Source organism: Nannobrachium achirus (genome assembly GCF_963921795.1).
Source record: "Nannobrachium achirus genome assembly, chromosome: 5".
NCBI classification, from domain to species: Eukaryota; Metazoa; Chordata; class Actinopteri; order Myctophiformes; family Myctophidae; genus Nannobrachium; species Nannobrachium achirus.
In genome coordinates, this window is record NC_137814.1 from 58477516 (window position 1) to 58503490 (window position 25975).

The 25975-nt window shown below is 44.7% G+C and overlaps 1 protein-coding gene across 1 annotated transcript; it reads left to right on the plus strand.

Annotated features, from left to right (window-relative positions):
* Positions 1 to 19221: 19221 nt before the first annotated feature.
* On the plus strand, positions 19222 to 25144 carry LOC308285213 (uncharacterized protein; the record flags this gene model as incomplete). The annotated part of the gene is made up of 11 exons (XM_080725931.1): positions 19222 to 19332; positions 20682 to 20752; positions 21061 to 21167; positions 21917 to 21994; positions 22088 to 22165; positions 22244 to 22297; positions 22411 to 22455; positions 22831 to 22920; positions 23847 to 23981; positions 24929 to 25040; positions 25132 to 25144. 11 exons carry the CDS (start codon positions 19222 to 19224, stop codon positions 25142 to 25144), a joined length of 894 nt encoding a protein of 297 aa, XP_080582057.1.
* Positions 25145 to 25975: the final 831 nt, after the last annotated feature.

Below are 25975 nucleotides of genomic sequence, written 5' to 3' on the forward strand. Positions count from 1 at the left end.
CTTTTGAAACCCATGTCCCAAGATCTCTTAACAAAGGTGTCATCTTCGTCCTCCTCCACATCACCATCAACAACATCACCACCATCCTCATCCTCATCACATACACCTGCATTGTTTGCACCAGGTGATTTGTTGGCTGCAAACAATGCATAATTGTTGAATTTGAAATTAAGTGGCTTTCCTTCTTTCGTGGGACACGGGACCCCCGAGGCTAGGATTGCATGAAGGACCGGTGGGGCCTGACCATCTGCAAACGTCACCAAAACCCTGATGTTCTTTTTTATGTCTTTGCCAAAGATTGAGAACACAGTGTCAAACACACATTTATGTGTGGCTGTGAGCCGTGCAAGAGAGGCCTGAGTCACAAAGCAAACTGCGTCAATTTTAGAGACACCATGTTTCGCTGTGAAAAGATCGATCAGACGCTTTGTGATCGGCCTGTCTCTATCTTTTCCCCGAGTGTTTCCAAAACCTGGTGTGTCAATGATGGTTAGTGAATAGCCAATCCGAAACCCTTCTTGGTGGTTAATTTTGTACACAGTGATTTCAGATGTCTGACTCTCAGCCTGATCGTTTCTTTTACATTTTGTTTTCTCGTCATCTAACCTGAACCGAAAAGAATCCCCCCATTTGACACCGAGGATGTAGTTGATCATCCCATTGACGAGGGTGGACTTTCCTGACCCAGTCGCTCCAATGAGCATTACGGTGCGATTCCGCCTCGTGCTTTTCTTGCCCAAACTGTAGCTCCTGCATCCATCAATGTCCAACTTGTTATTCTCCAGAGGCAGCTTGTAAACCGACAGCGACCCTGAATGTATCAGTTTGTCTCCATGTCTGTAGCATTCAGCTGGACGTTCTGAGAGAGAGAAAGAGAGAGATAGAGAGAGAGAGAGAGAGAGAGAGAGAGAGCGAGAGAGAGAATTGATCAGTGCTGATCACAGTTATTGAGAGTTAACCCTGAAAGGGTTAACTTAATAACAAAATTATTTAAAATAGTGAAAATAGTCGATCTGCAAGAACACAACAACGCCGAGGCGTTGTGTGCTTGTAGATCTGCTATTTTCACTTGTTTTGTGCGACAGTCTTGTATGATGAAGCAGGGCTTTAGCCTACTTTACGAGAAAAATAAACATACACATTTGAAACTTGGAGATACAAGGTTTCTGCCTGACAGTATATATTTTATAGATGTAAGGAAAATAAACTGGGAAGTCGTGACTCGTGAAAAAAATTGTCTGTGACCCACAAATTCTAGGCTGGTCATCTTGACCCGCCTGTGTTCCATCCATACCTCCCCAACTCATGGGTCTTTTGCTGTGGATCTTGTTGCGTAGCGTGGTCGCCAAAAAAGCGGGCATTTGCCCGCGTCTTCGGTACCGGACTCTTCTGAAGTAGTCCTGCTGTGTGCTCCCTGGCCCACATAACCCACCTGAAATGAAAAGAAACGAGAAAGAAAAAAAAATATGTTGTGCACGGGTCATCGCTATGCTGGCCTGTGGTGTACATACAAAATGAGTGGACAATAATATTAGAAACACATAAAGAGATAGCCCTGAATGATTATGGTAACATGTCCTCGGTTCGCCTACGCTGGTGAATGCTAACCTGGTGAGTAGCTAACCTGCGGACGCTGGTGAATGCTAACCTGGTGAATTTGTAACCTGTTTGGACCAACGGGAGTTCGAAGCATGGGGCAGGGCAGTCCCCATGACCATAACAGTTCTGTAACTCTGAGACATTTGTACACTCTCAAAGGGGGACCTTGCAAATAAAACATTTGAGAACCACCAGTACTAGTGGACTAATATGCCATAGTGTCGTAGTAAATAAGTGTCATACAAGTTCTCATGAAAACCTGGAGACTGATATTCAGTAATTGGGACTTAAGATCAAAATATTAACATTAGGCTATAATGGTTTGTAAAAGAGAGAAGAAAACGAAAAACATTTGCTACGAACAAGGCCAAGTCTTTGACATATTTGTCCATGTACGGATCATATAGATGACCCCTGATGTTGTGTAGTGCAGTAGTTGTCAAAACTTTTTGCCAAAGACCCCCAAATTCAGTGGAGTAAAGGTGATTTTTATTTATATTTTTTTTCTTGTGGGAAGACAGTGAAAGGAAATAAATTAAGTACACTGTGTCAATTCCGATTGGATGTCTGCAATTACAACTATTTTGTGTTGTGCAGATATGCTAAGATGATTGTATGATCCTCGATCCTTGAAATTCGGATTGAAACAGGGTGGCAACTAGGGTGGCATTTCATTAACTTAATTACAAGATGGCTGTCGTGTGAATATGGTCAATATCCTTATTCGATCAATTAACACTTACATTTTGTTCATCTATTGGCATGGCATCATTCTACTGCAGTGAAAAAGCAGTGTATCCTGCAGCTTTGTCAGCTGCATATGCCAAACTAGAAGTCGTCCAACTCTTCCACTAAGCTTCTCTGAGCTCTCTCACAATGTTCTATCCCAGCTGGATTCTCGTAACCATCTCATGATGGCATTCACCTAGCCAACCAGGGTGGCATAATAAGCTTCGGCTTCAGCCCAATCCTTTTCGGTCAACAGTTATTTATTTCCTCTATATATGTACTCTGTATTATTATTGTTGTTTGTACTGACCGAGAGAAATAAACCAACTAAACTAACTAACTAACTAATCCTGACCTGGTAGATACAACAGACCAGTGGTTCCCAAGCGTTTTAGCTCGATACCCAAAAGAGAAATTAGACGTTTGCCCGGGACCCAAACTAGTGAAAACAGCAGATATAAAAGCTCACAACACGTCGCTTCGTGCTGCGTTATGAGCTTGTAGATCGGCTATTTTCACTACCTCTTAAAAACAGTCAAGAGTGGCATAAGTTCCTTTAATTTATGCAACACTGGATACAGGTGTCAATTCCCCCACAAACAAAAGAAAGAGGAAACAAACAGTGACAGTGGCTATTCACATTTCACATATGCTATTCACATTTCTAAAAGCTTCTCCTTTTATTACTCACTGTTTTCTTGTGTAGCCATATTACTATTTAACCTAAATTGATTCTCTCTATATTCAACTTTATGAAACATTTCATGTTTTAGTTTACATTTTCTCATGTATCAAAATTGCTGCTGTGACAGTGGCATGACACCAGTAAGACTCCCTAATCGGGAGATAAGCGACCGTATAGGTCGCTTATCTCCACAAATAGGGCAAAAATGTGTTTTTCTAAAATCTTCCTGATCCATGTTGATGACATGAGTGTAGACATGCTGTGTAGTGATTTTCGTGATTTTAGGGAAAAATCTGTAGGAGCAGTGTCCAAAAATGTGTTTTAAAAAATCGGCCTGAAGGTGGCGCTATATGGGACAGATTCATGTTGATGGGATGAGTGTAGACATACTGTGTAGCGATTCGCGTGATTTTAGGGCAAAAACTGTAGGAGCAGTGTCCAAAAATGTGTTTTAAAAATCGGCCTGAAGTTGGCGCTAGAAGAGGGCCATGTGAGAAATGAGGGGTGGGGTGTCCGCGTTGCCTTGGCGGACGAATAGGTACCGGCCCCGGCTCTCCCGGACGCTCCTAGCCCGAGTTGCGGCATTTTATGTGAGCTGCAGTGGAGGGGGTCCTCCACTGGGGGCGCCACCACTTTTGCATCCGTTCTGGAGCACCAGGAGTGGGTGGTCCCCAGGAATTCCCCGTGAGCAGCCCCGTTGGGGTGGTCATTTGGTCATTTTTGCACATTTGGTCATTTTTTACACCTGGGGGTCCCCCAGGGAGGGACCTGGAGGTCCCTGAAGCTCCGGGGGTCCTTGGAGGTTGTAGTTTGGCAGGTAAGGAGTGTGTGTGCAAAATTTGGCATGGATGGGGGCAACGGTTGTGGAGATATGAGCAGGGGAAAAGTGTGACGTGTGACGTGTGACGGACGGACGGACGGACGGACGGACGGACAGACGGACGGAGAGACAGACAGACAGACAGACAGCCGGTGGAGGTTTTGGTAGTAAATGCGACCTACGGTCGCAATAAAGATTCATGTCAGGAGTCATCATACAGGAGGAACACTGCTCTCAGATTGCGGTCAAGTCCTGCTTCTGCACATGAATCCGCTTCCCCAGCAGGAATCGAACCTGTGGCCCTCAGCGCTACCGACAGCGCCACCGTGCCCCTCTAAAGTGCACAACACTACCTCACAACCAAGTACTTTCAATAGCACTAACTTAAATAATAAGCTTGTCATTGATCTGTCTATAACACTCAGTTGGAACACAGAATTCATTCAAATATAGGACAATGGTATGTTAAAGAGTCTAACCTGTTTTTTCCGTCTTCGCTTCCTCCTCTGCTTCAGCACTGTCTCCCTCGCTCTCGTGACGGCGTCCTCCTCCATCGCTGGTGTCGTCCGTCGTAGCCTCGCGTTGCCAGACACGAATCAGACAGTTCAGACGTTTTAATTTTTTTTTATTCTTCGCGGATATAGTCTGGCAACCCGAGGCTACCTCCGTCTGGCCCGCTCTGGTCTCAGCTAAGAGCAGGGATGGCAAAAACAGACTGTTGGCCGATATCATAATTCGGTCAATTAACACTTAACAATTTAACCAAATAATACAGTATCTGGCTTAAAGTCCTGTTCGCAATTTGGTGTTAGGGGAGTTTCTCACCTGAACTGAGTCAGTGGGTCCCTAGACATGAAAAATCACAGAGGTGCTCGTCCGCCATAGTGCCACGAATGGCGCAATGGCCAAATCAAATATGGCTGCCATCGGCTATGATGAAAATCCAACTTTTCTGTTTCTGGGTGTATATGCACATGTAATACCTCTATTTGGACTAATTGTGGTGCGGGGAATTCATTTCTGATATTGTTTTGACCATTTTGGGTGATTTGGACCTCAAAAGGTCATGGTCAAGGTCATTTTGCTATTCCGAAGACCGTGGGCCATAACTTGGCCATTGTTAGGAGTAAAAACAGGTGCAGTAGGTCTAAATCAACTAATGTTGACATGTATAATTCATTTCTGACATTGTTTTGAACATTAAGGATCATCTTGTCTTTGAAATATCTTTGTCAATGCCATTTTTCAAAAACGATTTTGTTCATTACTTGCACTTTTATAGTATTTTTTGTAAGTTTGTTACTATTTTATGTTAAGTTTGTTTTGTTTATAACAAAAAACATACTAGTGAGAAATACAACAAGTAAACATCCACATTTAACTTTAAAGGGGGGTTTTAAATAAATGAGCAAATAAGACTATTTACGAATAAAAGTGAACGACAAAAGCACACACAACATTAAATAACAATTTCCCTCAAAGTGCACCAGTTTTGTGATTGTGTGCATCCAAGTTAGTCTGATGTGTTTTTACAGGATGGATTTGCCATTGTTCCATGGCAAAATATGATGCACCGATATCCATCAGCAAGGCAGCCATATCCTCGAGAGTTGAAGTGTTCCTTGCATCCATCCATGTTCCATTGGTTCTAGTCTTTCCTCAGGTTCCTTGGCTGTTGCAAGCAGGTGGCAAGACATGCACTAGCAAGGTGCCTTGTTGGCCTCAGCAGTTGTACTCTGCTACCAATGCTGTGTCTTGTTCTGTCAAGGTCTTTGCCTCTCCAAAGTTTGTTAGATATTGTATTCGGTCAGAAGCCAGCTGCATGCTTAGTCCCCACCTGGCCCATGCAGTCATCTCCAGTTTCCAAGGCATAATGTCCCCTGATCACTGTCTTGGCTAGTGGTGCTCCAAGATGAGAGACTGCTTGATGCTGTAGAAGCATGTGCCGCTGCACACCTAGTGCCATACTGCTACCAGATCTACTTAATCCCCAGTGCTATCACTACGACAACTCTCTGGGGTCCACTCATAATCCTGGCGACCCATTATTCCCTCCATTAGGTTAGGGTTATGGGTAGGTTTAGTTATAATAGGGCCAGTTGACTCCACATGTACCAGCAGCTTGGTGACAGCCTCCTCAATCTAGTTCAATCTTTGGGATCTCTTCACCACCAGCCCCTTTTGCAGGGAGCCACTCATCATCAGAGATAACAGAGTCGACAGACGCACCCATCCCTCATCAACTTTACAAATTCTGGGTGTCTGAGGAGAACACCAGCTCTGTGTTCGGAATATGGTGTCCATTCAAGCTTGTGGCAATGCTACCCACATTGTTGGGCGACAGTGGCTCAGTAGGTAGAACGGCTGCCTTGGAATCTGAAGGTTCCAGGGTCGATTTCTGGCTCCTCCTGCTTATGTGTCGAAGTGTCCTTGAGCAAGACACTGAACCCCTAACTGCTCCCGATGAGCACCTTGCATGGTTTCATGGTGTGAATGTATGTGTGAATGTGTGTGTTAATGGGCGAATGTGAAATAGATTGTACAGCGCTTTGGAGAAGAGTGCTATATACTGTAAATGCAGTCCATTTGCCATTATCAGCTCTGTTGTCTCTGTTGATGATGTCGCTAGTGGAGAAGAGATCCCAGACATCTTGAATAGGATTGAGGAGGCTAACACCTGGTGCATGTACAGCCTCCATTATAACTAAGCCTATCCCTAACCTTCACTAACCTAATGGTCAGAATAATGTGATGTCGGAACTATGAGTGGACCCCAGAGAGTTGTTGTCTCCTTCACATTACTGCTATACTACACCCCATATTTCCAAGCACTGGGGATGAAGGAGATCTGGCAGCAGTATGGCACTGGTGAGACTCACTTCCACTGCATCAAGCAGTCTCATCTTGGAGCACCACTAGCCAAGACAGTGATCAAGGCACATATGCCTTGGAGACAGGAGATGACTGCATGGGCCAGGTGAGGATTAAACATGTAGTTATGGCTTCTGACCGAGTACAATATCTAACAAACTTTGGAGAGGCAAAGACCTTGACAGAACAAGACACACTATTGGTAGCAAGAAGTACAACTGCTGAGACCAACAAGGCACCTTTCTAGTGCATTTCTTGCCACCTGCTTTCAACAGCCAAGGAACCTGAGGAAAGACTAGAACCAATGGAACATGGAACAGGGCATGACATAAAGGCTTGTCCTGTTGTCCGGGACAAGTGCCCATACTATGGAGTGGAGGGAGCAAGGGGGGTCATTAGCCGTCCTTTTGTTATTATTTCAATGTATGACATTTTTATCCGGACAAGTGACTTTTGTCCCCGGACAAGTGAATGGGAAATATACTTGTCCAAAGGACAACTGCCTCAAAAAGTCAATGTCAAGCTCTGATGGATGGAAGGAGCACTTTGACTTTAGTATACTCCTCCTGTCATGACTGAAGCAAGACACTCGACACTGATGGAGTTCTGTGCATCATATTTTGCCATGGAACAATGACAAATCCATCCTGTAAAAACACCTCATACTAACTTGCATGCACACAATCACAATATGGTGCACTTTGAGGGAAATTGTTATTTAATTTTGTGTGTAATTTTATTTGTCACTTTTATTCGTAAATAGTCTTATTTGCTCATTTAAACACCCATTTAAAACCCCCCTTTAAAGTTAAATGTGGATGTTTACTTGTTGTATTTCTCACTAGTATGTCTTTTGTTATAAACAAAACAAACTTACTATTTAATAGTAACAAACTTACAAAAAATACTATAAAAGTGCAAGTAATGAACAAAATCGTTTTTGAAAATGGCATTGACATTGATATTTCAAAGACAAGATGATCCTTAATGGTCAAAACAATTTCAGAAATGAATTATACATGTCAGCATTAGTTGATTTAGACCTACTGCACCTGTTTTTACTCCTAACAATGGCCAAGTTATGGCCCACAGTCTTCAGAATAGCAAAATGACCTTGACCATGACCCTTTGAGGTCCAAATCACCCAAAATGGTCAAAACAATATCAGAAATGAATTTCCCACACCACAATTAGTCCAAATAGAGGTATTACATGTGCATATACACCCAGAAACAGAAAAGTTGGATTTTCATCATAGCCGATGGCAGCCATATTTGATTTAGCCATTGCGCCATTCGTGGCACTATGGCGGACGAGCACCTTGGTGATTTTTCATGTCTAGGGACCCACTGACTCAGTTCAGGTGAGAAACTCCCCTAACACCAAATTGCGAACAGGACTTTAAGCCAGATACTGTATTAAAAGGCTGAAAAACTGTTATGACCCTCACAACCAACCTGAAATGAAGAATGCATGTTGTTTAGTGCAGTATAAGTAGTTCTCAAACTTCTTTCATGCCAATCATGATTCTTGGTGTCCCAAGAATCATCTTGCGACACCTGCTGGTCAAAATATGGTGTAATAGTAAAAATAAACAAAACAAAAAGTTAAACTAGACGAGTGGGCGATCTCCGACGTCTCCTCAGTTGTCTTCTGTAGTTTTTTCCGCCCCTCTGACGGCAGAAGCTTCCCCCCGACTAAAGTGCACAACACTACCTCACAACCAAGTATTCTCAATAGCACTAACTTAAATAATAAGCTTGTCGTTGATCTATCTATAACACTCAGTTGGAACACAGAATTCATTCAAATATAGGACAATGGTATGTTAAAGAGTCTAACCTGTTTTTTCCGTCTTCGCTTCCTCCCCTACTTCAGCACTGTCTCCCTCGCTCTCATGACGGCGTCCTCCTCCATCGGTGGTGTTGTCCGTCGTAGCCTCGCTTTGCCAGAAACGAATCAGACGGTTAAATTTTTTTCTATCCTCTGATATAGTCTGGCAACCCGAGGCTACCTCCGTCTGGCCCGCTCTGGTCCCAGCTAAGAGCAGGGATGGCAAAAACAAACTGTTGGCCGATATCATAATTCGGTCGATTAAAGGTGATACACCATGCATTTAAAAAGTATTTATGTCATATTGTTTATGTCCCAAAAACGTTTTTCAAAAGGTTTGAGGCTAAATTACCATTCCTGAATAGAGAGCCTCTAGGGTTACCAACCGTCCCGTAAAATACGGGACGCTCTTTGTCCCGTATATGAAGGTTGGGGGATAAATATGAATGACGTGATGATTTAATTGAGAAATGACAGCGATACTTCCTGTCAATGAGCTCCGCTCTGCTCTCCTCTGAGACAAGTGCTGCATCCCATTGCTGAGTGAGGCGCTGCGCTGTTTGTTAACAGCCCATTGGCTTATTAACACAGTGTTGCTAATTCCCAGATAGCAAAATATATTTATTCAACGTTGAATCTTGGTCATGAAGGTTGATTTTTGGTTAAGATTGAAGACTGATGGTAGATCAACATTGAATCATTGTTGTTTTGTGGTGCGAATGTAATGATTGAAATGGCAACATTGGATCAGCGTTGAATCATTGTTGTATTTTGGTGTGAATTTAATGATTGAAATGGCAACATTGGATCAGCGTTGAATCATTGTTGTATTTTGGTGTGAATTTAATGATTGAAATGGCAACACTGGATCAACGTTGAATCATTGTTGTATTTTAGTGCGAAGTTAATGATTGAAATGGCAACACTGGATCAGCGTTGAATCACTGTTGTATTTTGGTGCGAATTTTATGATTGCATTGTCAACATTGGATCAGCGTTGAATCTATAACGTTTGCCTTTTTCTTTTCTTTTTTTCTTGATGGGGGGAGGGAGGGAGGCACACCCCTCCTCATACCCTCCCTCCTCCCATTTAATGATTGAAATGCCAACATTGATTCAATGTTGAATCTATGACATTTGCCTTATTCTTTTTTTTTTCTTGATGGGGGATGATGCCTCCCCCCTTCTTAACCCTAACCCTAACCCTAGCCTTTCCGGCGCCCATGGATTGAATCCAAAATCAGATTCTCGATCAGTGCGTCTCCCTGATTCGCCCAATATAAGTTTCCTCCCACACGCACCTACGGTTTACTACCTAGAACAACTTAAAAAAATCACGAGATCTACGCGTCTTGCAGCGACCACGCCAAGACGATAAGACATCAGACCTCAGTTCCAAGATATGTCGTAGAGCTCTCAGAGACGAACGCATCGACACCTTGTTTGTCCTCCTACGACCTTGCCTCCCCACGACCTCTGCTGTGAACAAGGCTGATAGGCTGTACGGCCCTGAGACGGCTTCGAAAGGCAGACTAGAGAAAGTCATCTCGTCACAAGAACATCCGTGCGGGACGAAACTTACGCCGGTGCGTAGGGCTGGCCGACGCGAACTCGCCGACGTGTGTCACTCCTCTGTGCGACACTGCCGTGCTGAGATAACTCGGTCCAAAGTCAGAATTAGGGTTAGCCTTTTAGGGGTCGCTCAGAAACGAAACACACGTCCAGACGTTCGTCTTGGAGAGTGGATCGAGAAACCTTTGTCCGTTTTCAGATACACCTCCGGGAAAGTGAACTAGCCTCTCCAGAAGGGTTAGAGATTGATGCAAACATTTTTTCGCGACGGGACCCACTTCAACGGACTAGGCGTGAAAAAGTATGTCAGAAAAAGTATTTTTCATCAAAAGAAAATATATACCCATTCCACAGTGTCCGAATTTCGTGTCTTTTTCGCGACAGTCGAGGCTTAAAAGCGTCGGATCGACTCGGGGACGATTCCATTGGATTCAGCACACCTCAAATATGATATAATCATCCTGCCCGTGACAAAGGCTATTTTTCCTTTTTTTTTATATATTTTAAGGACACTAGGCCCGAAACTAAGCCTGCATAGGGTTCTTTCCTCTAGAGGTCTGGAGTGTGGCAGGGATAGGGGACTGCGACTCCATTGAATCCAGCGGCCTTCAAATAACAAAAGGTCACAATTTAAAAAAACAGCAGATATACAAGTTCGCAACGCAGCACTCGATGCCTTGCTGTGAGCTTGTATATCTGCTATTTCTTGTCAGTCAGACAGACAGACAGGCAGGCAGGCAGACAGACAGACAAGCAGACAGACATTTAATTGTGCGTGCGTGAACTATCCCTTTAAATGAGAATTTGTGAGTAATTGTACTTTAGTGATCCCCCCCCTATCTGAGTCTGTCTTTTTCTACATAGAGCAGGGGTGGGCCAATTTGATGATGGCGAGGGCCAGTATATTTCCACTTACTCCAAATGCCACGTTCTGTCACACAAACCTAGCAAAAATAGACAGTCTACAAGATTCTAGATCTGCTACTTTTGCTGCCCTGAATGTTTTGCTATGTTTTAATTTTTATTTAATTTCAAATAATTTACCGGTAGTTATACTTAATAACAAAATTATTATTATTACCCCAATCGATATTTGCGTACACGACAACCAGTGCTATTGCTGGTGTACGGCACCAAATTTCCATGGCCCACCATATGGATCCTGTGGGCGTGAAAAATAAGTGGGTGGGCTTTGCATGTTCTCTGGGACCCCATCTACGTATGGACGCCACTTGATCGCCCATCAGCCGTCTGGATGATCTTTTATTCCTTTTTATGTGTTCCTTATTATAACTGCTAGGAATCTTGCAGTTCAAGCACATGTCCACAGTGTGGCAGGCTATTTTCAAAGCTATTGGAACAGCCCACCGTGTACAGACAGAATCACAATCTATTTCCCGTGTACAGTGCATGATCCAAACTTGTGAGGGGCATAAAATCTGTAATAAATCGCTCCAAACATATTGTAAAAATCTAAAACTTCTGTCCATCCATATTCAAAGTAATCCGCATGTAGGCAGTTGTCCTTCACGTATTCATATATATTTAATGTATTTATTCCATAAATATTTTTGGGTGAGGGGGGCTCAACCCAATACAGCAGATCTACAAGCACCTCGCAGATCTACAAGCACCTGCCAGGGACACAGTTTGGTTGGCCTGTATAAGCCTTGCTGTCAACACACTACTACACCAACCATCACCTGCCTACCAATCAGGTCACCAAGCCAGGTGTGGTCAATTAGTGCCTGTCTTTTGATCAGTGCCTCCTGCCAAGTGGCCTCAGTCTTTCTTTGGAGTTCACTAGGAGAGAAGCATGTTTGAGCTCAGAGCAAAGTGTGTTTGTTTTCCATTTGGACTTACTGTGTTTTGTTGGTGTGTTTGCAACCAAGACCAAAGGAATAGCATATGCTCATCGCCTAATTTACAGGGCAGTACTGTAGTATAGCCTAGGCATGTTCATGACTAAAAACTAGGGCCCGTGTACACAGAGGATAATCCCATCAACGAGGAGCTACAGGACTGGCGGGAGCCTTGAGCAGCCTGGTGGGGACCCCGGGTTTCCAGGGGGTCCCTGGCTGGTTCCCAAAGTGTGGTTTGGGGACCCCCAGGGTTTCCATGGCTGGTTCACAACAGCCTAGTACATTCATGGCTGGTTCCCAAAGTGTGGTTCGGGGACCTCTGGGGGGCCCTACAGGGTTTCAAAGGGGTCCTTGGCTGGTTCCCAAAGTGTGGTTCGGGGACCTCTCTGGGTCCCTGAGGGGTTTCTGGGGCCTTGGCCTCGGACTGCAGAGTCCGGGGACTACCGATCAGGGACCACCTCCGCTCCTGTCCGACTTTGGGGCCTCAGCCTGGGACTGCAGAGTAGCCAGGGACCCCCTGGAGTTCCGGGGACCCCCGGGGACCACCGCCAAAAAGCTAAAAAATGACCAAATGATCCCCCCAAAGGGGCTGCTCACAGGGAATTCCCGGGGACCACGACTCCTGGTGCTCCGGAACGACGCACCAGGTCGCGCCCCTAGTGGAGGACCCCCCGCCACTGCAGCGCAAATAAAATGCTGTAACTCGATCTAGGAACGACCGGGAGAGCTGGGGCCGGTACCCACGCGTCCGCCTCGGCGGCCCGGAGACGGCCGTTCATAGAGCGCCACCTATTGGCAGACCCCTGCAACTGCAGTCCGCTAAAAAGGCTTTAACTCGGCCCCGGAGCGACCGGGAGAGACGGGGACGGCACCCAGGGGGTCCCCGGCGGCAGGGCCACCGCCTGGGCCCCGAGGGACCCCTGGAGCTCCAGGGACCCCCAGGGACCCCAGCGCCACCGGGAAAAGAAATATGGAAAATACTCAATTAGCCGATCTACAAGCTATTGCTCCGGATCCAGCCTACTGTAGGCTAGTGAAGCCATCTAAACTCTCCACTTCCCTAATCTATTCTCCCACTGTGCTGGACTTGGATGTGCTGGGCTGTGCTGGATATCAGGCTCTGGTGGGCTGTTTTTGGCTCTGGTGGGCTGGGCTGGGCTCTGGTAGGCTATACAGGGCAGTACTGTAGTATAGCCTAGGCATGTTCTGGTGTAGATGGACACTAATATGGGTATAAGTAACTCAGAGTGTACTAATGGAACCAAATGGACCCTACTAATGGAACCAAATGGACCCTAATATGGGTATATGTAACTCAGAGTGTACTAATGGAACCAAATGGACCCTAATATGGGTATATGTAACTCAGAGTGTACTAATGGAACCAAATGGAGCGGCCCTGCCATGAACTAGAAACACCACATAGTGTTGTCTTGTATGCCTGTTTACATCTGCCCACACTCATAATAGTATGTTGGTCCGTCTTTAGAACACGAAGGGTTCCCAGTTCGATCCCGGGCTCCCCCTGAGTTAATGTCGAAGAGTCCTTGAGCAAGACTCTGAACCCCTAACTGCTCCTGATGAGCAGGTTGGTGCCAAGCATGGTTTCCTCTGCCATCGCTGTATGAATGTGTGTGTGTGTGTGAATGGGTGAATGTAATGAATGTGTGTGTGAATGGGTGAATGTAGTGCACAATCTATGTAAAGTGCCTTGGATAAAAGTGCTATATAAATGCACCATTACCATTTATGGGATAGGTCAGGGGTCTTCAATAGGGGGTCCGGCACCCCTAGGGGGTCCTCAGAGCTACTGCAGGGGGCCCTGTTGTAACAGAATGTGTGATAGGAACGTCTTTAGTTCTGTTGTAACAGAATCTTTGTGTGACGGGAACGGTGTACATTACACCCCTATTCTGAGGGAAATAGCAGATCTACAAGCTTGAGCTTGCAGTCCGGCTATTTTAGGCAAAGAGGTTTGATGTAGAAGTAAAACATAAGTGGAGACCAAGTACAGCCTTGTTAAGCATTTCATGTCATGAAAGGTGCTCTACAAATAATGTTTATTACTAGTAAGACGCCTCAGGGCGACATGCGACCTTGCCAAGGTCGCGCCAATTCTTGGCCATTTGGCCAGTGATGTATATCGGACCAGTTACCCATATATGGAGATCCATGTACTGTATATAGTACATCCCTTTTATGCCCATACATGGAGATCCCTGTCTGAACCAGCCACACAGATATGGGCCATGTCTTGGCCATCTGGCCAGTGATATAGTATATATCAATGACATCAGGGATCTTCATACATGGGCATAAAAGGGATTCTGGGAATACCCATATATGGACTTTTACATAGGTGATGTCACCTATGATAGCACCTGTGATGTCACAGTGATGTGTCTGGTGTAGTGCTGTGCACCCTGGTCTGGCCTATTCAAGCCAGGTCCAGCCTGTAATGGCCTGGTGGAGACATCTAACTACCCCCCTTCCCTGGTCTATACTCCTACTTGGCAGGACTGGGCTGGACTTAGGTGTACTGGAGCTCTATTGGGCTCCTGTGGGCTGTATTGGGCTCTGGTGGGCTGTGCTGTGCTTTGCTGGGCTCTGTTAGGCTGTATGGGGCAGTACTGTACTATAGCTTAGAAATATTCATGTAAAACTATTGGCTGTGGCGTGCACACAAAATCATGTGGTAACTCAATATGGTTATTGTGAGGCTGAAGATGCTTTCCATCATAGTGACATGCAGAAAAAAACTGTCCATATAGTATGGTTTACATAGAAGTCATGCCTTAGTGTACACGGCCAATAGTTTTACATTAACATGCCTAGGCTATACTACAGTACTGCCCTGTATAGCCTACCAGAGCACAGCCCACCAGAGCCCAAAACAGCCCACCAGAGCCTGATAGAGTCCAGTCCAGCACAGCCCAGCACATCCAAGTCCAGCACAGTGGGAGAATAGATTAGGGAAGTGGAGAGGTTGGATGGCTTCACTAGCCTACAGTAGGCTGGATCCGGCTTGAATAGGCCAGACCAGGGTGCACAGGACTGCACCAGACTCCACCAGGCTGCTCCATACTCCAGCCATCTCTGTAGATCCTGTGTACACGGCACTCCTAACTCGAACGGTCAAGGGAAAGGGTCGTTTTAGGCGTCAAAACGGGCCCTTTGTCCTTAAAATGAGTAAAAAAATCTAAAAAATATGTTTTGTTTTAGGCCGGACACACATTTCATATTTGAAGCATGCCTGATCCGATGGAATGGGTTTCGTGTCTCTCCGACACTTTGAACCCTTTACGATTGCGAAAAAGACACAGAAACCCGGATTTTTGTCCTTAAAATCAATAAAAAAATCTAAAAAAAAAACGTTTGTTTCACGCAGGAAACACTTTTCATATTTGAAGGATGCCTGATCCGATGGAATGGGTTTCGTGTCTCTCCGACAATTTGAACCCTTTACGATTGCGAAAAAGACACGAAATTTGCACGCCACCAACACGATTACACATTCTTTTGGATAAAATACACTTATTCTGACTTACTTTTTGACGCTGAATCCAACAAACCCGGTCTCATGTCTCTACGAGACTCCTAACTCGAAAGGTCAAGGAAAAAGCCACTGTGATAATAACAATAGTTAAGCCGTACACGATAGGGAGTTCCAATAGAAAAATATAAGCCTTGTGTACAATATAGGCTCGAAGTACACACGAGCGTACACGCCCCCATAGTTATAATGGGGCGTGTACGCTTGCAACAGGGTGTCGTGTACGGCACCTGTGCCGACTACAATTTCCCAATGGAGGGCAGCAGAGAGCCATTTGTTGAGATCTAATAGGCCCATCCACATGTTTTACAGATCTAATTGGCCCATCCACATGATTTGTAGATCTAATTCCATCAGCAGTTCCCTACCATGATTTGTTGCTCTAAATCCATCACCTGTCACATCCACATGATTTGTAGATCTAATTCTAAAACCAGTCACATCCACATGATTTGTAGATCTAATTCTAAAACCAGTCACATCCACATGATTTGTAGATCTAAACCATACCACAATTTGTAGCTCTAAATCCATCACCTGTCACATCCACATGATTTGCAGATCTAATTCTAAAACCAGTCACATCCACATGATTTGTAGATCTAATTCTAAAACCATTCACATCCCCATGATTTGTAGATCTAATTCCCACCAGAGCCCATTATTATAGCCTTCCAGAGCCCAGCACAGCCCACCAGAGCCCAAAACAGCCCACCAGAGCCTGATAGAGTCCAGCACAGCCCAGCACATCCAAGTCCAGCACAGTGGGAGAATAGATTAGGGAAGTGGAGAGCTTAGATGGCTTCACTAGCCTACAGTAGGCTGGATCCGGCTGTTATAGGCCAGACCAGGGTGCACAGGACTGCACCAGACTCCAGCAGTCTCCACCGGGCTGCTCAAGGCTACCGCCAGTCCTGTAGCTCCTCGTTGATGATCTCCACCAGTAGAATCCACTGTGTACACGGGCCCTAGTTTCTACATGCCTTAGTGTACACGGCCAATAGTTTGACATGAACATGTCTAGGCTATACTACAGTACTGCCCTGTATAGCCTACCAGAGCCCAGCACAGCCCACCAGAGCCCAAAACAGCCCACCAGAGCCTTTGTGACAGGTGATAGATTTAGAGCTACAGGTTATGGTATGGAACTGCCGATGGAATTAGATCTACAAATCATGGGGATGCGACTAGTTTTAGAATTAGATCTACAAATCATGTGGATGTGACTGGTGATATATTTAGAGCTACAAATTGTGGTGTGGTTTAGATCTACAAATCATGTGGATGTGACTGGTTTTAGAATTAGATCTACAAATCATGTGGATGTGACTGGTTTTAGAATTAGATCTACAAATCATGTGGATGTGACAGGTGATGGATTTAGAGCTACAAATCATGGTATGGAACTGCTGATGGAATTAGATCTACAAATCATGTGGATGGGCCAATTAGATCTGTAAAACATGTGGATGGGCCTATTAGATCTCAACAAATGGCTCTCTGCTGCCCTCCATTGGGAAATTGTAGTCGGCACAGGTGCCGTACACGACACCCTGTTGCAAGCGTACACGCCCCATTATAACTATGGGGGCGTGTACGCTCGCGTGTACTTCGAGCCTATATTGTACACAAGGCTTATATTTTTCTATTGGAACTCCCTATCGTGTACGGCTTAACTATTGTTAACCCCTGTGTATACGGGCAATAGTTTTACATGACTTTGTGTACACAGCCAATAGTTTTACATGAACATGTTCAGGCTTTAGTACTGTACTGTCTCGTGTAGCCCAACAGAGCCCATCACAGCACAACACGGCACACCAGAGCCCAATACAGCCTACCAGAGCCCAATAGACTCCAGCAAACCTAAGTCCAGCCCAGTCCTGCCCAATAGGAGTATAGACCAGGGAAGGGGGGTAGTTAGATGACTCCACCAGGCCATTACAGTGACTTTAATGGCAGACCAGGGTAGACAGGACTGCACCAGACTCCACCAGGCTGCTCCATGCTCCAGCCAGCTCTGTAGATCCTTGCACATGCGATTAACCACTGTGTACACGGGCAATAGTTTTATGTTTTACATGAACCCTCAGAGGGACACTGTGGGCACTTTGAGAACCACCACGGACCACTTGACAAGCCCACAGTGTCCCTCTGAGGGTCCTCCGACCTCACTTTGAGAACCACCACGGACCACTTGACAAGCCCACAGTGTCCCTCTGAGGGTCCCCCGACCTCACTTTGAGAACCACCACGGACCACTTGACAAGCCCACAGTGTCCCTCTGAGGGTCCCCCGACCTCACTTTGAGAACCACCACGGACCACTTGACAAGCCCACAGTGTCCCTCTGAGGGTCCTCCGACCTCACTTTGAGAACCACCACGGACCACTTGACAAGCCCACAGTGTCCCACTGAGGGTCCTCCGACCTCACTTTGAGAACCACCACGGACCACTTGACAAGCCCACAGTGTCCCTCTGAGGGTCCTCCGACCTCACTTTGAGAACCACCACGGACCACTTGACAAGCCCACAGTGTCCCTCTGAGGGTCCTCCGACCTCACTTTGAGAACCACCACGGACCACTTGACAAGCCCACAGTGTCCCTCTGAGGGTCCTCCGACCTCACTTTGAGAACCACCACGGACCACTTGACAAGCCCACAGTGTCCCACTGAGGGTCCTCCGACCTCACTTTGAGAACCACCACGGACCACTTGACAAGCCCACAGTGTCCCTCTGAGGGTCCTCCGACCTCACTTTGAGAACCACCACGGACCACTTGACAAGCCCACAGTGTCCCTCTGAGGGTCCTCCGACCTCACTTTGAGAACCACCACGGACCACTTGACAAGCCCACAGTGTCCCTCTGAGGGTCCTCCGACCTCACTTTGAGAACCACCACGGACCACTTGACAAGCCCACAGTGTCCCTCTGAGGGTCCTCCGACCTCACTTTGAGAACCACCACGGACCACTTGACAAGCCCACAGTGTCCCTCTGAGGGTCCTCCGACCTCACTTTGAGAACCACCACGGACCACTTGACAAGCCCACAGTGTCCCTCTGAGGGTCCTCCGACCTCACTTTGAGAACCACCACGGACCACTTGACAAGCCCACAGTGTCCCTCTGAGGGTCCTCCGACCTCACTTTGAGAACCACCACGGACCATATGGCTCTCTGCTGCCCTACATTGGGAAACTGTAGTCGGCACAGGTGCCGTACACGACACCCTGTTGCAAGCGTACACGCCCCATTATAACTATGGGGGCGTGTACGCTCGCGTGTACTTCGAGCCTATATTGTACACGAGGCTTATATTTTTCTATTGGAACTCCCTATCGTGTACGGCTTAACTATTCTTATTACCATTACACTTTACATTTCATTTATTATATATTGCAATTCACATTTGAAACATCTCAAAGTGTAATGAAGTCCTCCATAGAGTTATAGAGTACTCCCCCTTCTTATTATAACTCTATGGTACTCCCTCCCCCTTCACTCTCTTGGAAGACTGGGTGAGACCATTTATAGGCGGGGGTGTTGCATTTTAAATCACCATACCTTGAGGACAATGGGTTGTGATTTTGCTTTAATTCTTCTTCTGACGGTTTATGCATAATTTGTAATCACAAATATATAAGATTATAAGGAGTGGAACAGTCCAAAATGCCCCATTCCCTAAGTGAGTGGTATGTCCCAAACAACGTCCCCTCCTCCTGCTCCACTCTGGGCGCGCTGCTGCTTCAAACAACAACAACAGTGGCTGCAGTCTCCATTCCTCCGACCGGATTGTTTTTGCACAGTAAGTTTGGCATATTACTTGTATCTTAACTGTTTTCAATGAAGCAACGAAGCTGTGTTTTGTCCTTATGCTTGATGTACAATGTTGGTATACGTTTATTGTAATATGAACGGCAACTCATTACGCTAAATATACGTGTAGATGCGACAGACGTTGCGGTCCTTTTGTCAGTGTACTGTACACGCGGAACCGTAACTGTTCTGGGTCTGTTCTCAGACCTATAAAAATACATTATTTTTATTTCATATTTCGATGTGTTTGGAGTCTTCCTAACCGGCGCCGACCTCGCGCCAAGAAAGGAGCTCGAACAGACCAATCGTGTTCATTGTAACTGAGTGGCGTCTCCAAGTCAGCCAATCAAATGCGATCATATTGATGTCGTTGGTGACGCCTACCAAAGCATGAAGCCTGTCTTGGTGACAGCGTGAAAAAAACACGGGTGAATGGGGTAATTTCACATTGTTTGATCCGCTAAAGTCAGAATAGTGTAATTATTAAGGATAGGGAAATAATGGTCTCTCTTGGCTTTCTATTCTGAAGTATGATGGTGAAGTTTGGACGTGTTTACAGAGACTAGATAAGTACTATTGTAGTCCAGCTGGTATCAGTATGCATTGTTATTGTTTAGTTAATACACTGACATTTTAGGAAGTTGCAATGCAGTTTTCCCTCATATTGTTTTAATCCAACATCTAAGATGTTGCTGTTTCCTTTTCCCCCCCTTCTCTTGGTACACATGGCCACAACTTGTAGAATTTGAATAGGGAAAAGTGTAGATTTTCAAGCTTTGATCTTCTAGGGCAGCTTTTTCAGCTTGTAAGTTGTAAATCACCTAGTATGTTTTTTAGCACAATATAATTATTCTTTAGTGGGAAATGAGTTTGTCAAATTATTAAAGTACAACTGGATTGACTCTTAACAGTTTTCGAATATTGTACCCTCTACACTGCTGTTTCCCAAACAGTGGGCCGTGACCCATTTGTGGGCCGTGGATACATTTTTATGGGTCCCTTAATTTTTAACTACATTTTGATTTAAATTATAATCTCAAAACATTTTAAGTATATTCATGAACAAATGAATGAAAGCAATCTAAGAAATTCCATATTTTAGAAAACAAATTTGTCAAAGTAGTGAAAATAGCTGATCTACAAGTACACAATGCAGCGCAAAGCATTGTGTTGTGAGCTTGTAGATCTGCTGTTTTCACTTGTTTGGGTCCTGAGCAAATATCAAATTTCTCTTTCGGGAAAAGTTTGGGAACCACTGTTCTACACTTCATCTACTTTATTTTAAACCATTTATTTGCATTGGCATTCATTTGGACATTTCTTTCTTTTTTTCCCCAGGATCACATACCAGATTTGAAGAAAGAAGATCGACTGAAAGAAGATTTAAGTTTGAGAATCACTGGTCTTGGGTTAGTACATCTGTTATGTTGACCACCACGCAATCACAGCTCAGTTTATGCTACCACATGGATTAAGCAAACCACACAGCTCAGCTGACATTGCCTCGCTGACAGCTTGGCTCATACTAGACCAATCATTGCTCTGCTCTCACTAGATTGTTGCAGCTTGTACAGCAGTACAGTTATCCAAGTAATGCTAAAAGATTAACACAAAATGGCCCAAGGGCTTGTTTCAATTGTGGTCCCCTGTATAAGACTATAGACTTGGGCTGGCTAATAAACATTATGACTACATTTCTGTCAATTGTATTCTTTAGGCCAACTTCCAAGTCCAACTATGCCAACTCCGACTCTGATGACCAATCAAGTGCTGATGGTGCAAAAAGAAAATGGTTTGCCAAACCGCCTCATGTGGATTTCCCAGGTAGGCCTAATGACTAGATAAAATGGTAAATGGTGCATTTATATAGCTCTTTTATCCAAGGCGCAACACACACACACACACACACACACACACACACACACACACACACACACACACACACCGATGGCAGAGGAAACCAAGCAAGGCACCAACCTGCTAACCGGGAGTAAGGGGTTCAGAGTCTTGCTCAAGGACTCTTCGACACTAACTCTGGGGGAGCCTGGGATTGAACTAGAAACCCCTTGGAAAACCTGTGTTCAAGGACATTTTTCTACCCCTGAGCAACTGCCGCCCCTAAATGGTAAATGGTGCATTTATATAGCGCTTTTTATCCAAGGCGCTTTATAGATTGTGCATTACATTCACCCATTCACGCACACATTCATACACCAGTGGCGGAGGAAACCATGCAAGGAACCAACCTACTCACTGGGAGCAACTAGGGGTTCAGAGTCTTGCTCAAGGACTCTTCGACATTAACTCAGGGGGAGCCCGGATTCGAACTGGGAACCCTTCGTGCTCTAATAACGGTTTCTCTACCCCTGAGCTATGCCACCCCTAGGGGTGGCATAGCATTTACTTTATATAGGCAATCTTAGAACTGTGATCACTGCTACAGTTAAAAACAAATTACACCTGTCTGACATTGTACCAACAAACTGAGTATTGCATCTGCTGCAGTCATTCTATATAGTTTTAGCCCAAAATACATACATTGTGAATAATATGTCAACTAAATTGTGTTGTAGGAGAGACGCCAACATCGAGAAAGTCCAATTCCAGCCAGGGTCAAAGTTCTGTGCGGACCCTAGAGCAGGAAATGCAAGGTATGCAGTTATGAATGTTAATAAATCTTGGTAACTGTTTAAACACAATTTCCAATACCTTCAATTCTGACCCTGGCTTGTTTACCTTTTTAGATGTATCTGATGGCAGCTACAGCCATGTAGAATGGCTTTCCACTGATACGGAGTCGCTGTCCAGAGATACAAATAACAGTAAGTGAACCTATATCTAGCTGGCTCCATGCATTCAACAGAAGCTATATTATCTAAATTAATGTGTATGCATTTCAGATGTAGCAGCAAGATCCACTCCACATCACAATTCTGCAGTGCCCTCAGAACTTGGTAAGTCAGAATAGGTGTAGTTGTACACCATGCTTTTAGATCATGAGAGCATTATCTGTATTCAATTCCTACCATTTTGAGTCATAACTTGTTTTCCAATGGTCCCTTTGTAGATCTGGTTTCTGGCAACTACCAGCACTCTCCACCCGAGCAAGTTGGTGAGTCAGCCATAACAATATTCTTGCATTACAGTGTTGCGTCATAGTGTGTTTTATCACATTATCTTTGACATTAGAAAAGGGAAAATTGGGGGGAGCGTTTCGCTGTTTTCGTGTCATCTGTTCGACACCCAACCCTAACCTCCGTGGGGTGAGTCGCTAATCCTCCTGACGCTCCTTTGTCGAACTGTTCGAAAGAGATTTCCCTTAATTGGGACGGTGCTTTTAGCTTTCATACTATTATTGTTATCCCCGGGTCAGAGCAATATGTCAAACTAGGGACATAGCTGAATGGAAGTCATACATTTACTCACTTAGGAGGTTAGTGTCATGCTAATAACTTCACTGCCTTGTGCATTTCCTTCTGTGTTTCAGCTGGGGTGTCAGGGTGTGGCAGTACTACTGGTGCCCAATTCCACCAGCTGCAGACTCCACAGCTACAGACCCAACAACGAGCAAGCACTGGTATGATACACTCTTTCACTACACTAAGTTGGTGAGACAGGGACACGGAACTCCATCACCATGGGAACCAAATAATTCAGTCAAAGGGGTGGGTGGAAACCCGTCGCTGGCGGCTGTTAGCTTAACGATTTGGACTGCTACAGCCTAGAGCCCCACCAGGCCACTTAGATCAGTTAATACAGGTATGATGACTAGTACCCTCACTAAAAAAAAGGGAACAGGACAAAAACTCGTCCTTGGCAATTCACCCTCCTGGCCACCAACTGTGGAATAATCTCCCTGTTGTACTTAACAGCAGCAGAGCAGACTCACTCCCAAGCCTCTGCTGTGGTCTGAAGACTCACTTATTCAGACTCCTTCATAGCCCATAGCACCTGCTCACTGACCTTACATATGAGTTAGATTGCAATGTTTTTTCTTAGATTACAAGAAGTGCTATGTTTTGTATGTATTGATTTTAGGGGTGCAACGATACACAACATTCACGGTTCGATTCTGTTCGATATTTTGTTGTCACGGTTCGATATGTTTTCGATACAAAAAATAAACAGAAATGTCCTTGATTTATAAATGCATTTTTATAACTATGTATTTTTTCTTTAACGTTTAACAATACGGTACCCAACCTCTAGGGTAGTGGTTCTCTAAGTGGGCTCTGCGGACCCCTAGGGGTCCTTGAGGGGGTTCCAGGGGAATGTAGGTGTGGAGTGGTATTGTATTGTTTGGTACAGGGTCATTCGGTTCGATATGTTGCACCCCTGATCTTCATGCATAACCTTGCTTATTGTATGTCGCTCTGGAATAAGAGCATCAGCTAAATGCGTAAATTGTACTTCAGCCAAGCGTAGCCGTCCTGAAAGAGGAGATTACAATAGTGTCATGCCAATAACTTCACTGCCTTGTGCATATCCTACTGTGTGTTTCAGCTGCGATGTCAGGGTGTGGCAGTAACCCTGATGCCCAATACCACCAGCTTCAGACTGTACAGCGTCAGATCCCACCGCTGCACGCCTCACAGCTACAAGACCCAACAGTGAGCAAGCGCACGCCCTGGTACGATGGTACTCTTTCACTACACTAAAGTTGGTGAGACGAGGACACAGAACTCCTCAATGAATGCTGTTTGACATATATTATGACCTACAATTCAGATTTTGGGTTCAGACAACCTCTGAGATACAGGACCACTATCAGATTGTGTTGCTACTCCCAAACTAAAGTGGAAATGTAACTAAGAATTTTGTTTCTACGCTGAAATGGACTGTTGTCTTCTCTCTCCCCCCAGCCCCCGTTCGCAAATTAATGTATAGGCTAAACATTTCTGATAATACAACTTATTTTGACTGTCCATTCACGTACAACTTAAACTGCACACTCGTATTCCAAACCAAGGCAGCCGCAGCTCACAGAGTTTAGCGACATGACAAACCGACAACTAGGCCTACCCAGCAACAACTATCTTTTCCTGTCTTACCTTCACAATAAAGTGTCTCCCGTTTACCTCCCAGCTTATTTTACACAGGTTATTAACAGGAAAAAGTGTAACTTAACCAGTGTGTATTTGTGCAACCAGACGTGCATGTGAGAGAGTGATGAGGGGGAGAGAGAGAGAGAGACATTGAGAAAGAGAGGGATTCGCGGTGATATTAATGAACTGCCGTGTCATTTTCAATCGGTCCTTATGTCCGATGAGGTTTATATTTTCAATTTCCGGTCAAACGCAATCTTTGCTTTATACATGTGTAAATGTCCCTGTACGCAATTATACTGTATGTTGGATTATTGACTGCTGAGTGAGAAAACATTGGACATCAAGCTAATCATCTGGGGACCCCACAAAATAATTTGGGGACCCCACCCCAGGTTTGGGACAGATGGTGATCCAGAACATAATTACGCTCTTTGTGAGCCATAGTACAGTTTGAATCCAACTCCTATGATGTATTGCACGTCTCCTCTCTCACTCTCCTCCTCACACCTTCCTTATTTTTGTAATCTTGTCTTTCAGCTGCTGCTCGGCAGTGTGACTGCACACTGACCCCCACAGTCTTCGGAGACACTGTTAAGAAGTGGCTGCGGTTTGCTCATAACCGTCGAGGAGGCCTTCCCAAGGAGTCAAAGTGCCGCAGACGCAACTCAAACCAACCCAGCTCAAACTTAAGGGTACCCCTGTGTGTCCTCATGGACAATATTGTTCTTTAATGTTCACAGCTTTATGGACTGATGTTCAGAGTAAAATGTTCACAGCTTTATGGACTGATGTTCAGAGTAAAATGTTTACAGCTTTATGGACTGATGTTCCTGCAGTCTAAGAGTTACATTTGTATTAGGTTTTGCTGTGGTGCAATGCCATTTTGATACTGTTTGGGTAAAACAGTGAGTGACTTCAAGTATCTCACAATGCGGCATGATGTGAACTTGTTGATCGGCTATTTTGTTCCCCCAGAATTGGTGTTGATTTTGTCGACAAACTGTCAAAAAGTTTGTCTACCTTTTTTCACTTCAAAGTGAATAAACTATTCATTCTATGATGACTAAATATATTGACAATTTCGTCAACAAATAAAAGCTAGACTAAAATGTTAGGGAGGGAATTAGTGGAGGATATGCTTCGTTGTGCTCTGGTGTTGCACTCTGAAAATGGCAGATCTACAAGCTCACAACACGTTACTCTGACCAACCAAGTGTAAAATCTGCCATTATTATTCCATAACGGTTTGCTAAAATACATTTGGTTACGCCCGCCCAGTAACACGTGTGGCCATGACATTATGTATCTTGGGGAAAGTTGTATATATATTGACTTGAATGTAAGGAACTGTAAAGGATTTTTTTTATTCTGGGGTGCCTTTGGAATACATTTGAATATTAAACATGTTTTCTGTCTTAAGCTTTTTTTTTATATGCATTTGGGGAATTATGTTAATAGAAGTAATTTTTAACTAGCTAGTAATCCATTTAAGTCCTAAGACATCAGCAGAAACTTGTGAAAAGCATAACTATTTTATAATGGACTAACCATAGAATATTGTTGTTACAGTATTTTAGAGAACAT